This window comes from Panicum virgatum, chromosome 9K (genome assembly GCF_016808335.1).
Source record: "Panicum virgatum strain AP13 chromosome 9K, P.virgatum_v5, whole genome shotgun sequence".
Lineage (NCBI taxonomy): Eukaryota > Viridiplantae > Streptophyta > Magnoliopsida > Poales > Poaceae > Panicum > Panicum virgatum.
This window is the reverse complement of record NC_053144.1, coordinates 48,275,121-48,288,859: the sequence shown is the minus strand read 5'-3', so window position 1 is coordinate 48,288,859 and position 13,739 is coordinate 48,275,121. Positions and strand designations below refer to the sequence as shown.

The 13,739-nt window shown below is 51.4% G+C and overlaps 3 protein-coding genes across 3 annotated transcripts; 2 read left to right on the top strand and 1 right to left on the bottom strand.

Annotated features, from left to right (window-relative positions):
- Window positions 1-264: 264 nt before the first annotated feature.
- On the top strand, window positions 265-2,036 carry LOC120651852. The gene is made up of 7 exons (XM_039929493.1): window positions 265-541; window positions 705-726; window positions 834-890; window positions 1,041-1,218; window positions 1,325-1,449; window positions 1,550-1,568; window positions 1,652-2,036. The coding sequence occupies exons 1-7, from the start codon at window positions 436-438 to the stop codon at window positions 1,736-1,738; spliced, it is 594 nt and encodes a 197-aa protein (XP_039785427.1). The 5' UTR covers window positions 265-435; the 3' UTR covers window positions 1,739-2,036.
- Window positions 2,037-3,451: 1,415 nt separating this feature from the next.
- On the top strand, window positions 3,452-4,701 carry LOC120648056 (putative expansin-A30). Its single transcript, XM_039924830.1, has 2 exons — window positions 3,452-3,602; window positions 3,695-4,701. The coding sequence occupies exons 1-2, from the start codon at window positions 3,452-3,454 to the stop codon at window positions 4,321-4,323; spliced, it is 780 nt and encodes a 259-aa protein (XP_039780764.1). The 3' UTR covers window positions 4,324-4,701.
- Window positions 4,702-4,921: 220 nt separating this feature from the next.
- On the bottom strand, window positions 4,922-7,062 carry LOC120651851 (SUMO-conjugating enzyme SCE1-like). Its single transcript, XM_039929492.1, has 5 exons — window positions 6,909-7,062; window positions 6,679-6,762; window positions 5,569-5,721; window positions 5,380-5,493; window positions 4,922-5,289 (listed from the first exon to the last, which is right to left on the bottom strand). Exons 1-5 carry the CDS (start codon window positions 6,975-6,977, stop codon window positions 5,227-5,229), a joined length of 483 nt encoding a protein of 160 aa, XP_039785426.1. The 5' UTR covers window positions 6,978-7,062; the 3' UTR covers window positions 4,922-5,226.
- Window positions 7,063-13,739: the final 6,677 nt, after the last annotated feature.

Sequence of the window (13,739 nt, the reverse complement as noted above, 5' to 3'; positions counted from 1 at the left end):
TTCACCACACTAGCCAATCGCGACGGCCAAACCCCTTCCTTGTGCTGGATGCCGGCTCCTCCGGGACGCGGAATTTTCCTGCTAACTTCTTCTGCAATACAGGCAGGTTTTCAAACTTTGTCACGGATCCCGTTCCTCGCCTTCCTTCCTTGGGTCGTCGCGTTGGACCGATCGAAACTTCCAATGGCTGCCAGGCGGGCCCGGGGCGTGACAGCAAGAGGAAAGCCGCCGCGCACCCATTAAAGCACACCCCCGTTCGCTTTCCCCGGAACGACCCCTGGAACTGGAAGAAATCCTGGCCGGAATTTGTTACTTAATATATGCAAGCTTGCCGTAACCGAACGAGCCCTTAAGCAGGCAGGCGCTCCTGAGCGGCGGTCGTGGTCGTCGCTCGCTAGCTTCCGCGGTCGGAGTTCGGAGTTCTCGCCGGCGGGGATGGCGGGGCACTCGCAGACCATGATCGACAAGATGCAGCTGCGGCAGGGCTACCGCAACGTCTGGCACACCGACCTCACCAGCGCCGTCGCCGCGGACCTCCCATGTGCGTACCGCCGCCGCCGTCCAGCGGATCATACCTGTTTCTTCCGCCCCCCCCCCCCCCCCCCCCCCCACTTCTTTCCTTGTTGCGCGATCTTGATCTGCTCGCTCGGTTTCCTGCGACGACTGATGAACTGACGCGAAGTTTTCTTGCTTTCCTCGTTCAGGGTGCTGCCTGTCGCTGTGGTGGTGAGTGCGCTTCTTCCGATTTTCCGAATCCCTGCTTGGTTTGGTTTGTTGCTCGGAACTCTGAAACTTGCAGCGTCTCTCTGACTCGGTTTTCGCCTCGTGTCCAGCGGCCCTTGCGTGTCCTACATGCTGCGCAGGCGCGCGCTATACAATGACATGTCAAGGTAGGTACCAAAACTTGCTCTTCTATCTCTCTCCCCCCCCCCCCCTTTTTTTTTCTTGTTCCGTCATGGAGGCAGACGTGGAGTCAATTCGCAGAACAGGGTTCAACTGCTAACCCTCTCCGTGCCCCTGTGACCCTGCGGTCGTTTTAGATACGTGTGCTGCGCCGGGTACATGCCCTGCAGCGGCAAGTGCGGCGAGAGCAAGTGCCCGGAAGTGTGCCTCGCCACCGAGGTGTTCTGCTGCTTCGGCAACTCGGTGGCGTCCACCCGGTTCCTGCTGCAGGACGAGTTCAACATCCAGACGACGCAGTGCGACAACTGCATCATCGTGCGTGATCATCCCAGCCCCCTCGATCCGCCGCCCCGCTGCTAATTAATTAGCTAGTTTGATGACCACCTGAATCGGTAATCGCATCTGTTCCTCGTCGCTGCAGGCCTTCATGTTCTTCCTGCAGCAGCTCGCCTGCATCTGCTCCCTCGTCGCCTGCATCGTCGGCAACAGCGAGCTCTCGGACGTCGCGCACGTCATCTCCTGCATGTCTAACCTGGTCTACTGGACGTAAGGCTCTCTCGCTCTGCCAGATTTTGCCATCTTTGCATCTCCACATTGACACCGTCGCGCTGACCTTGTCCGGTTCTGTTCTGTTCTTTATTTGCAGGGTCTGCTCGTGTATGCAGGTAATTGTTGCACAATCGATTTCATGTCTGTTCAGGTAATCCCATTGCCTCACACTTATAATGGCATTGCGGTTCATCTTCAGACGCAGCACAAGGTGGAGATGGACAAGAGGGACGGCACGTTCAACACCATGTCCGTACCTCCGATGCAGGAGATGTCACGCTGGTAAAGGTGCGACTGGCATGTCGCGCTTCCATCAGCCGGTGCAGCCTCAAGTCAGATACGGATACAAGTAGCTACGAACCATCTTGTCAGAAAGAGGATGAATTTTTCAGCAGAAGGAATAGAGAGACGATAGATATGGATACAGTCTCCTGTTTGTTTGGGTGATTTTCGTGTTCTAAGCGAGTTTTTGAGTTTTGATTTCTGAACATTGATCCTCGTCTTTTTCTGTTCCCGACACATACTGTGTACTTCAAAGAAATAAGATGAGGCAATGAGTGCAGTTGCAGTTCTCCACGATACAATTGCTGGCTTGCTCGCCTTTTCCTAGTTCCTTCCAGTCGTAGTTGACTTTTATAACCAGAAAAAACAACAGAGCCAAAAACTTCATCAACTAGTAATTCAACAAAAATCGAATCATTTCGAGACCTTAGAGCATCTATAGCAAACCTCCTACTCAAGCCCCTATATTTAAACCCCTACTCAAGCCCCTATATTTAAAGTAAAGGCTCAGAGTAAAAAAACCATCTTCAACAGGTCTCTACTTGAGTCCATATAGAGAGTAGGGAGGCATCCAAATCCACCCACCTGACACCCTCTCCCACGGTTGGGTAGGGCCCCTACTCCCACGCCGCTCGCGCTCCCCGATGCGGCCGGGGGACGGGACCGGCGGCGCCCCCCTACTCATCCATGCCGCCGGCGAGGGATGGGCCGACTGCGTGGCTCTGCCCTGTAGCTCCGTGCCGCCGGCGAGCGACGGGGCAGCCGCGCGCCCACCCTGCCCCTCCGCGCCGCCGCCGAGGGACGGGCCGGCAGCGCCGCCGCCTGCGTTCTTTGCAGAGGTTGAGGCCGATGACCGCCGCACGCGCGTTTCACGCCACGCCGCCCCAAGCGCACAGGATGGCGGCGGTGGCGTTTGCCGTCCAGGACGCCATCACGCCGGCTGAGTCCGCGAGCGCCGCCTTCGCGAGCGCCGCCGGCGGCGGGAGGAGGAGGGGGAGCAGGAGGTATCGGAGGGCGGCATTGGGGGCGTGGAGAGTGGAAAGGGAGAGAGATGCCCCTGACAGGTGGGTCCCATCTGTCATAGGAGAGTAGGGGCTCAGATGTAGGGACTTGCTGGAGTTGAAAATAAATATAACCCCCAAAAGTAGTAAGAGCCCCTACTTTAAATAAAGACTATTCTTGGAGATGCTCTTATCGGTATTCGGCCGCCGTGTTCCCCATGTTATAATGACTTGCAACTAAATCACTATGCCACATTCTCGCCAATACTTCTTGGATAAAATAGAAATTTTATTCGTCCCTGGCTTCTAAAAAAATATTCCGCACCAAATGTCAACCAAATACAAGGGAAAACATTCTCCCCAATCTAAAAGGATGAAACAAGTTTAAATATTTTGATCAGAAGACACACTTCCAATACCCAATCTGCCGTACCTGCTAAAAGGGATAGAATAACATAGTACAGCTCGGTTTCTTGCCCGCACGTATGTCTTGCAAGCCGTGCCAATGTCCACGGATCGCCGGCGTGCGCGCACGTCGTCGCGCCAAGTCGTGAACGATGTGTTCGTCCCAATCATCACCGACTACCTCTCCGTCCGACTGATCCGACGCAAGCTATAAATACACTTCACTCGACCTTGGCCCTTGCATTGTCTGCCGAGCTCAGCTGATCAAGTAAGAACAAAGAGCAACACGAGCACAACACAAAACCGGAGCCATGGCTTCTCCATCCATAGCCATCTTGGCCCTCGCCGTCGCCGTCGCGTTGGCCTGCGCGGCCACCGCGGCGAACGCGAGGTTCACGGCGATGCCGTGGACCCCGGCGCACGCCACGTTCTACGGCGACGAGACCGCGGCCGAGACCATGGGTACGTTGCTGCTTGTTGCCATGCGTTGGCGGCGCCGTTTCCTCTTTGGCATTCTGCTTACGGGTGCCGGGATTGTATTGTTTTCACCGCAGGTGGGGCGTGCGGGTACGGCAACCTGTACGCGACGGGGTACGGCACGGACACGGCGGCGCTGAGCACGACGCTGTTCAAGGACGGGTTCGGGTGCGGGACGTGCTACCAGATCCGGTGCGCGGGCTCGCCCTGGTGCTACCGGGGCTCGCCGGCGATCACGGTGACGGCGACCAACCTGTGCCCGCCCAACTGGGCGCTGGACTCCAACCGCGGCGGCTGGTGCAACCCGCCGCGCGCCCACTTCGACCTCTCCAAGCCGGCCTTCATGCGGATGGCGCAGTGGCGCGCCGGCATCGTGCCCGTCGCGTACCGGCGGGTGCCCTGCGTGCGGCGCGGAGGCCTGCGGTTCGCGCTCCAGGGGAACCCCTACTGGCTGCTGGCGTACGTGATGAACGTGGCCGGCGCCGGCGACGTCGCGGAGGTGGCCGTGCGGAGCGGGCGCGGCGCGTGGGTGCGCATGAGCCAAAACTGGGGCGCGTCGTTCCAGGCGTTCGCGCAGCTCGGCGGTCGGGCGCTCAGCTTCAGGGTCACCTCCTACACCACCCGGCAGACCGTGGTCGCCGCCGACGTCGCGGCGGCAAACTGGTGCCTCGGGCTCACGTACCAGGCCCGCGTCAACTTCTCCTGAGACTGAGAGAGGCCGGAGGAGCACGTCGTTCTCATTCCGTAGCAGAAGTTTGCAGGAGCTGTGATGCCGAGAACGCTCTGCCATGCTCATGATGTTCCATTGTTTTCCTCTGTTTCCGTAGTTCAGAGTTCAGTCAGAGTTGGGACGTGTCCAGCGTTGCCCCCGTCCATGAGGAGCAGTGGGTTTGACGCCAGCATTATCGATGTAAACCATGCTTAAATTATCCTTTTTGAAAGACCGATGGGCGCAAATCATGGCCGCGTTAATTTCAAGACCGGAGTCATTGATCACGATGGCCGAAATTTTTAGAGGCAAAAATTGCAACAAAATCAAAATAACCATTGACAGTCTCAACTCAGCAACGAATCATCCGAATTAATCAAAATTATGTGTCGGCATCATGCTCGTGACAAATCCCAGACCCCACCAAACAACGTATCGTCCCGCAAGTCACACAGCTTAGTCCAATCGACAATTTTCAACAAGAATGGTAAAGTTCGATGGAATCGGAGATGTATGGCAGCATCAGTTAAGGGAACTGCTTGAACTAATGTTGGAAATGGCAACATCAAACAGAGCACAAAAGCCAAAATGCATATACCATTTCTCAAGCACAGAAATTTCTTTAATAAACACGCAAAATCAAATTACCTTGAAGTGAGATTACAGATAAAGGTGATCGTCATCAAAATGTCATTCACTCCAGCACTTACAGCAGTTAAGGAAACAACTTTGTTTCAAGCCAATGCCGGGTCTACATATCATAAAAGTTCCAAGATTACACTGGCAATACTCCAGAGAACTTATATCTTGTCAAATCCATATTCAGATGCATAACTGAAGATGTCGCAGCTACTATGCGGATGTGCAGGATGGGTCATGGATCTCAAGCATCCAACATCCTCACACCAGAGCAGGATACTGCTTGGCCTGCAGACGAACACGTCTCTTATATTCCACTTGATCCTGAATTATTTTGTGGGAAAAAAACTTGTAAATCTTGTGAGAAAAGAACAATAATGAATAGAGCAATCTTGTTCACTGTTTCTTTCTTACCTGGATGAAAAGGTGATATCCGTCAGTTTGAGCAGGATCAGCTGGATTAGGCTGATCGAGCAAGTCCTGTATTCCAACTAGAATCTGCTTAACAGTAATAGCAGGTCTCCAACCCTGAAATTATACAATGAGTACAGGAAATTTGGAACAAACTTAGATGCTGTTTAATCCTGGAATAGCTAGACTTACACTATCCTCATTAAGAATTGAGAGGCAGACTGTCCCTGAAGGATAGACATTTGGGTGGAAAAAACCCTGTGGAAACTTGCACTTTGGAGGTTTGCTAGGGTAGTCCTCACTGAAATGAAGGGTAAGAGGGTAGTAACCACCTTCCCAATCAGTCTGCATAGAAGCGAAAGGTAGTTGAAACCCAAACAGTACTGGAGACAAAATCTCACCACAGAAAAGAAAACAATGGAAAAAGAATACAAATGAAATGGGAGGTTAGAGTGCACAAGGATACATAACTTTACATTGGACCTGATCAAATTCCAGAATGCCAGCAAGTGATCAGCAAAAGAAAAGGACTTAACAAAGCATAATAACTGTAGATCAATGTTTCGAAGCTTGTTTTCAAACAGTTTAGGGACATACAGGCAACAAAATAGAAAGTTTTTCAGAGCTATAAAACACTACGAAACAAGTTTTTCAAAGAAAAAAAAACTAAGAAACAGTATTCTGATGTGATGAAAATACTGGCGGTGGTGGCACATTATCTTATTACCTAAAACATACTGGTGCAAACCAGTCACAAAACACCAGAAGAAAAGGAAAACATAGTCAACATTGTCTTCTAACTTTCAGCATTGGTGAAGCATCGAGCAGCTCTGCCAGATGTCTAGCCATGCAGAAACAGTTCTAATGTTACAAAATGGTACTTCCGGACAATATTTGAACGCCTAAGCCAAATAGCTTGAGAAAAGCTGCCTATCCTCATGTGGCAAGAACACCTCTGAAAGTCCTAGTAAGTGTCTTATACAGATTGCAATAAAAAAAGAATCTGGTACAATCCAAGGCAAGCGAATTAACAAATCAATAAGCAGTACAATAAAGAAATGATAAAATACCACAGACCATGTGTTCACAAAATAAAATAAATTAAAATTCATCATAAACAAAACTGCAAAAGGGGGGCACACATCTGAGCACCGCCCCATCCTACAGTGATTTCGCACGGGACAGAGCCGTTCTCCCTAAATTGCCGTCCTCGCACGATTACGAACACAGCCAAACTAATTCCTTGTGCGAATCGAGCCGGATCAAATGGAATCGAATCGAACTGGTGTTTCCGGCGCTTACCCCCTGCTTGCCGGGGATGGTGCAGTTCCAGATCATGAGGTTCGCCGACCCGTCGGCCAGCGTCTCCGGCCTCGCCACGAACCCCTGCGGAACAGGAAGAGGATCAGATCGAGGCTCGAATCGGGCGGCGGCGCGAGCCGCGGTAGGAAGGGGGAGAGAGAGAGAGAGAGAGAGAGAGAGAGAGAGAGAGAGAGAGAGAGAGAGAGAGAGAGAGAGAGGCAGGCACGGACGTGGGGGTGGTTCTTGCGCCAGGCCTTGCGCTCCTCGGCGAGGCGGCCGCGCGCGATCCCTCCCGACATGGCGGCGGCGGCGGCGGCGGCGGTGGCGGCGAGCAGCTCTCCTCGCTCCCTCGCAAGGGTTTGTTTGGGTTCGGGTGGGGGGGGGGGGGGGACTGAGTCTTCCACGATGAGCCTCTTCACTTTCCCCCTTTTATTATGCAACAATTCATCCACTTATTTTCATTATCCTTTTTATTATTATTACTCCCCTATTTATTAAAATGTTCTTGCTGTTGACGATTGACTTGAGCGGCTGATTATTGCAGGCGGGCCAGTGGCCCCACATGTCAGAGGGTACGTGACGCCGTGCGAGTGCAGGAGCTGAAAAAAGTTTGCAGACGGAGCATCAGATTCGCTTGCATTTTTCCCATCAAATTCGCGTGCATTTCCTTGTGTTGTTCCTCTTTCGGCGGCTCTGCCTTTTGCGGATAATATAGAGACGTGTTTGTTCCTCTTCAATCCAAGTAGGCACACTCCTTTATTCTTTCCTCTCGCAAAAAGAAAGGAGCCGAGGGGCGACGCCGCCGCCGCCACATTTTGCAGTCGCCTCCGGCCTCGCTGCCGGTGGCGACGAGGAGCGGGGTCCGTCTCTTCAATAGATCGCTTGTTTTTGTAGGGTCTTAGTTAAGTCCATATAAATTTAGGGTTTGCACACCGTCGATGTTCGGCAGTGGAGTTAGATTTTGCCGGAGGAGTGTGGCTCCTCAGCGGCTTGCTTTTCCTGGCGACGCCGGCGATGCGGAAGCGACGGCGGCGCAGCGGAATAATTTCTCCCAGCCTCTTCTGTTCTCCGATGGCGATCTACTTCGACGTCAACGGAGAGGCTGGGGAGACCTGTCCAGGAGTCGAGGGCCGGCGCATCGTCGTCTTCTTCAGGTGATGATGTTGTTGATCCTGTTAATCTCGAGGAAGATGATTTTTGGTGAAAATCTGAGCTTTGCTCGGGTTGCCGGCGGTGCAATCGAAGGATGCGTCGTGGGTACGGAAGTTGGCCGATGCGCCTGGGAGGCAGTGTACTCGGCTGATTCGCCTAGAAGTAAGCCCTCCTTTTGCGGCCTCCACCTTGTGGAGATTAGCTCTGGTGCCCGACGACGATTGGGAAGCGGCTTCGGCGGCGGTGACGAACGAATCTCTGAAGGCTGATGAACAGGAGTTTTGGACTTTTTTATAATTTTTCTTTTATTTGAAGTTCTGTTTGTAAAAGGACCGGTGTAATGCGCTAAGATCAATACATTTTCCTTCTAAAAAATCCAAGCAGGCACCAAGAAGAATTGGCCCGGAATTTCCTGCTCTTCGAGGGACTCTAGACGCTTTAGTTGCCGAGCCGAGTTTGATGATCTAATCACGAGAGAAAATTTTTAGGACCAAAATTCTAGATAGAGATAAGATTCCCACACGTACGACATGTTGTGATGGTAACGGGGTAGGCGAGCGTGTGCACGGCGGTAACTTGCCCTACACCGAATAATTTGAGTGACACGACGCATCACAATTTTCGTCATACCAGGGGTGGTGCAAAAGCTACAGTTACATAGCGGCATAGGGCTAGCCCAACTGAGATGCTATGACTGCGTTGGCAAGCACAAAGCCAAAACACATTGGGGATTCTGTGCCATGTTGTTTTCTGAACTGAGGAATTGAAATCAAATGGTTTTGCGGCAGTGACAAAATCGGGAAGGCCAAAACATGCATGGGGAAAAAAAGGTGGTGTCTGGATTGTAGCCAAACCAATACTATAATTCACGAGCAGTGCCAAAATCTAGTTAGGAAAATTGTGTTAGTATAGCTACTAGTATGTCGATCAAGGTCCTTGTGAGCACGAGTTTGGAAAATTTATAGAAATAAGTCTAACTCGAATTTGATCAAACCGAGACGAGTTCATATTGAAACGAATTAATACTATGCAGGCGTCATGAATGAAAGCAAACAAATTCATCTGTCTCGATGTATCCAAGCGCGCGCGTAGGTTGAGCTACCATGGCACGTGGCTGCAAGGGTAATGCCGAGACCTCTACTTCCTTGTCTCCTTGATGCTACCACGCCAATCAAGAGCCTTGATGCTACCACGCCAATCAAGAGCCGGGCTTGTATTAGGCTGTCTTTCTTTGCGACATCAGCATGTACAAAATCACAATGACAGGGCTTTGCTGTGACGTGCTGTTTGCTTAATTACCGAAACCCAACTCTCTCGTACACTTGTGTACTGTAGGCGACCGAAATCATTGTTTCACTAGAAAGGCCGCGCTGCGTTGCTGCGCGTGACCTGATTTTTAACTTTTATTTGTATTATATGAAACTTTGAATATTCTTTTGTTGATTTTTTTGTGGTGAAAGAAGGAGTAAGATAGTTTATTAGGGAGAGCGGAGCACAATTAGTCCGACACTTAATGTATTTTCGAAAACATGTTGCGATTAGTAGATGTGTTATTTTTCTAGGAAGTAGTGGTTAAATTAAAATATGATGCGTTATCGTGGAGGTAGCATGAGAAGTCATAGAAGAATAGTGATCGAATTGTACGTATAGTGTTGCTATTGTAGAAGTAACGACCCGAACTTATTCTAGTTGGTGTAAGTTTATTTAATACGTGGAATAAGAATGTACGTAGTTTGATGTATTTTTGTATTTTTTCAGGATTGCAATGTAGGTGGGACGAATATGTGAATTCGTTATCTTCGCATTGTTTTTGATCGGAAGTCATTGCTGCAGTTTTTCCTATTTTCCCTTTTTCTTTTTTTTCTTTTTTTCTCATTTTCTCTTTTTTCTTTCTCCCTTTTTCCTTTTCCTATTTTCCTCTAGTTTTTTTTTCTCTCTCTTCTTTTTCTCTCTCTTCTTTTTCTCTCCCTCGTCCTCTCCCACTCGATCTCCGCTGCCCCCTCCCCCTTCCTGTGCCCTTTGCCGCCTCCTCCAGGGCGAGCAGGGCCGCGCCGCCCCCTCCTTCCTCCTCGCTCCTCCCTCCTCGGCCGGACCGCAGCGGCGCGCAGCGGGACGGAGGCTCCAGCGAGGTCCTCGAGCCTGTGGGCCGTCTCTCTCCTCCCTACTCGCTCCTCCCTCCTTCCTTCTCCGTCCATGGCCGTGATGGCCGGATTCGTGCCGGCGCGCGCGCTGCGGCGGAGGCCATGGGGTGGCGGCGGGCGGGCGTCGCGACGGTCTGGACGATAAAGGAGCCAGCACCCCACCGTGGTCGGCCGAGCTCGGCCTCTCCTCGACCTCGTCGGCGCCTCCCTCTTGCTCCATCCCTCTCCTATTCCTCCGCCGCCCCCACGGCTTCTCCGTCCCCTGTTCCTTTGCCGACCCCACGGCTCCTCCATGCCGCCCCGCCCCCGCAGCTCCTCCACGCCGCGCCGCCTCAGGTGCTCCACCGCCACCGCCTCGGCTTCAGCCCGGCGCGAATCCGCTCTTCCCTGGAGCGGATCGGGGCCGGACGGCGGCGGATCGGGGTTGGACGGCGGCGGACGGGCTCCGAGCTTGGCGGCCTCCCTCCGCGGCGCGGCGGCGAGCTGCAGCTCCATTGGGTCTCTGCTGGGCACGGGCGGCGTCGACCTCCGCCCTTCCGCGCGTGGCGGTGGCGGGCCTTTCCCTCTTTCCCTCCCCCTTTTTCCCCTGCCAGTCGGAGCTCGAGCGTTGCGGCTCGGGCGGCGGCGGAGCGCGGCGCGGGCGCCGCGGCGGCGAGGAGCCTGCGGGGGCTGGCCTCGCCCAGCGACCGCGGGGACGAGGGACTCGGCCAGCCGCCGGCCGTTGGTGGCCGGATCGACGGCCACAATTTTTTTTATGACGTGGCACGCTCACGTCGCACCTTTTGGTGCGTGAATCGTAGTGCAAAGATTGCCTCACCGAGGTTAGTGTGGGCCTTGCCCCCCAAAAAAAAGGTTAGTGTGGGCAGAAATCACTATGACAACACCTGGGGCCTAACGACCCATATACACACGGCCCGGCCCAATAATCCCGCTTGGCCCCCCTCGAGCCAGTGTGGAAGAGGTGAGACGAGGTTGGAGCAGAGCAGAGCAGGCGTGGCAGCGAGTGATGAACAGCGACAGATTAGAAATCTTTAGCACGGCTGCACCTAATCCTAATCTTGACTATTAGTCTGTAAAGAAAACGTTACCGGCCGGCTGAAAGGGGAAGGATGGAATGATGGGCTATTGAAATTAACATGGCCCAGAAACAAAGCTATCAGCATGATAGATACGTAGTCTGTCCTAGGTTGAATAGTCCGCTGGCACAGAGAAGAAAACTCCAGCTAGAATACAGGGATAACCACTGCCGTCACCTGTCAGGTCAATTCAGCATGGTACTATCATGCACGTGAACCAGACGCCGCATTAATCCGTTCTGGTAAAAAAAAATTTAACTCATTATCTGTAGAAGCAATAATGATTGTTTAAAATTAATTGTATTCCCCGCTTTAAGCACCCAGATAACGATAGCTTTTTGCCGCTGGAGATTCCTCCTGACGTAGTGTGGAGGAACGAACCCGAGCTGGAGTTCCACAAGGAACCTCTCCATTCCTTCTAGAAAGGTTACATGGCTAGTTCGAGGCGTTCCACATTTCACTAACAGTCACATGCCTGCCCGCTCTCGGCCGCTCCAACGACCATCGTGCACCATTCCTTTAATTTTTGATGAGGCTGCAAATAAAGTCATCCGTGTGGCCAGGCGGAAAAGGAAGGGACGGAGAGGGACATGAAATGGGGGCCAAGGCCATAAATTTGTGGGTCCTGTTTCGGAAGGCAGGTTCAGCAAGGACACATCATGTTTCCACAAACATGGGTTGGCATGACAGCACAATGGCCGGTTTACACCCCTTAAAAGGCCTCTTGTTCCAGAGCTTGGAATGTGTATTTTTGCATGCACAATGGACGTATTTTTGCTTGATAGCTCTGTTTAATGAGCATATTTTTTTTGGGTTCTGATGCATGCTCCTTTCCTAGGAGCAATGTCATCTGAATTTGTTGGCAAGAAAACGACTCCTAATGAACGAGCATATGGTACGCACTGGTTCTTCTAAACGTGATGCGGTCTCTGTTTGGTTCATTTCCATAGCATGACATGTCAAAGCTTGTCGAAGGTGTGCCCGGCGATTATTAACATCTTTTCTCCGAAATAAGTTGATGACGTAATAAGTGGACTGCGGCTAAAGAACTACAGCAATGAAACAAACAATTGCCAATGCAAGAAAATAAGTTTGCCAAAACGTGGTAGCCAACTCCTAAAAAAAACAAAAAAAAACATGGTAGCCTAACTAGACACCATTCAGGTCTTTCGGTCTATCACACATGCGGCTCCAGATTTTCCGCAGCCTTGTAGTAAATCACATATGTTTGCTAACTGGCTATGGGGTATAAGCAAAGAAATGAAACCACCGCTAGTCCCGCTAGAAGTGGCTACTACTTGTTAGTCGTTATGGCTTTGCAGGAACATTTTGATTTTTGAAAGAAAATTTAACCTTTCTCCTTTGCGGTTTATCTTTTCAGTTATCCATTGACTTCGTTCATGGATTATACTACAAAAACCAGTTTTACAAGACTTGGTTATAGTAGCATTACAACAGTTGGATCAGCTGATCGAGAAATTTTTTACCCGACCACATGAGTGATGGTCTAGTATACGAATTGACAGTCATTAGTGTCTCAGTTCATCACTTTTTTATCTCTTTCTTTTTTTAGCCTGTGTGCATTCTCGTAATGCAGAGGTCGGGACTGTATAATTTTTTTATCAACTTAACGTAAAACCTTGAGTTAAATAAAGTTTCCTTATAAAAGTACGTAACTAGACACCATTCAGTCCTTCACCAAGAACCTGTCGACGAGTCACGTCAGTTGGCGACCAAAAAGATCCATACGGGCCGGTAGCCATACAGATCAGATCGTGTCAGTTGTTAGCAGGTGCATAGCCTCTCGGACAAACCGCCAGCATACTGCATACTGTATGTACAGCATTACGCCATGGACGGAGCCTCTTGGCCAGATACTGAAACTCCTGTGCGGCAATGCCGAGCGTCAGCTTTGCCTTTGCATCGATCGCTACGCCGTTCTACGCGACAGAGGTGACAGGCGAGGATCCCATCCGGCCATCCGCATCGGCGTCTGCAGTTCGCGCACGAGAGTTTGCCGACGATTCGCGCGCGTGTGGCCTCTCGATCCCTGTCTCTCGCTCGCTCGATCCCCTTGCAAGTTGCGACGAGAATCCCTTGTATGTAATGGAAACCTCACCTGGATGGTGGAGCGTCCGGGGTGCTGTAGCCTGTACGACGTGTGGCACGCCGCAGCTCCACCGTCGCTGTTGATTGGGCTCGCTACTTCGCTAGGGTCTGTTACTAGCTAGGCTCTTTTTTTTTCCTGTCCATGTCCGTCGCTGTGGGCGCTTTATTCCGGTTCCACAAGTTGAGATTTGAGGAGGCGGACAGGATCTCAACGGATTGTCGAGGACAGCAACGCCCCAAGTGTGCCCATTTTTTAGGAATATTTACATGTCGCCCTTCCTGTTGGTTGGCAATTGAGACAACTGTTCTACAACCACTCATTTTGTGTTCCTTATTTTTTACAAGCATATGCATTTGGAGAGGCTATGCATGTTCATGATTAGACATTTGTTGCTATTCATTTCCGGATATGCATCATGCGTATTGAGTAGCTATCACTACGGGAAACTTGGAGTTCGCCGAGTGCAAAACCTTTGCCGAGTGCATTGTTTCGGGCACTCGGCAAATAAGATCTTTGCCCAGTATCACACAAAAAACACTCGGGAAACAATTTTTTGTTGAGTGTATTATTTTTGGCACTCGA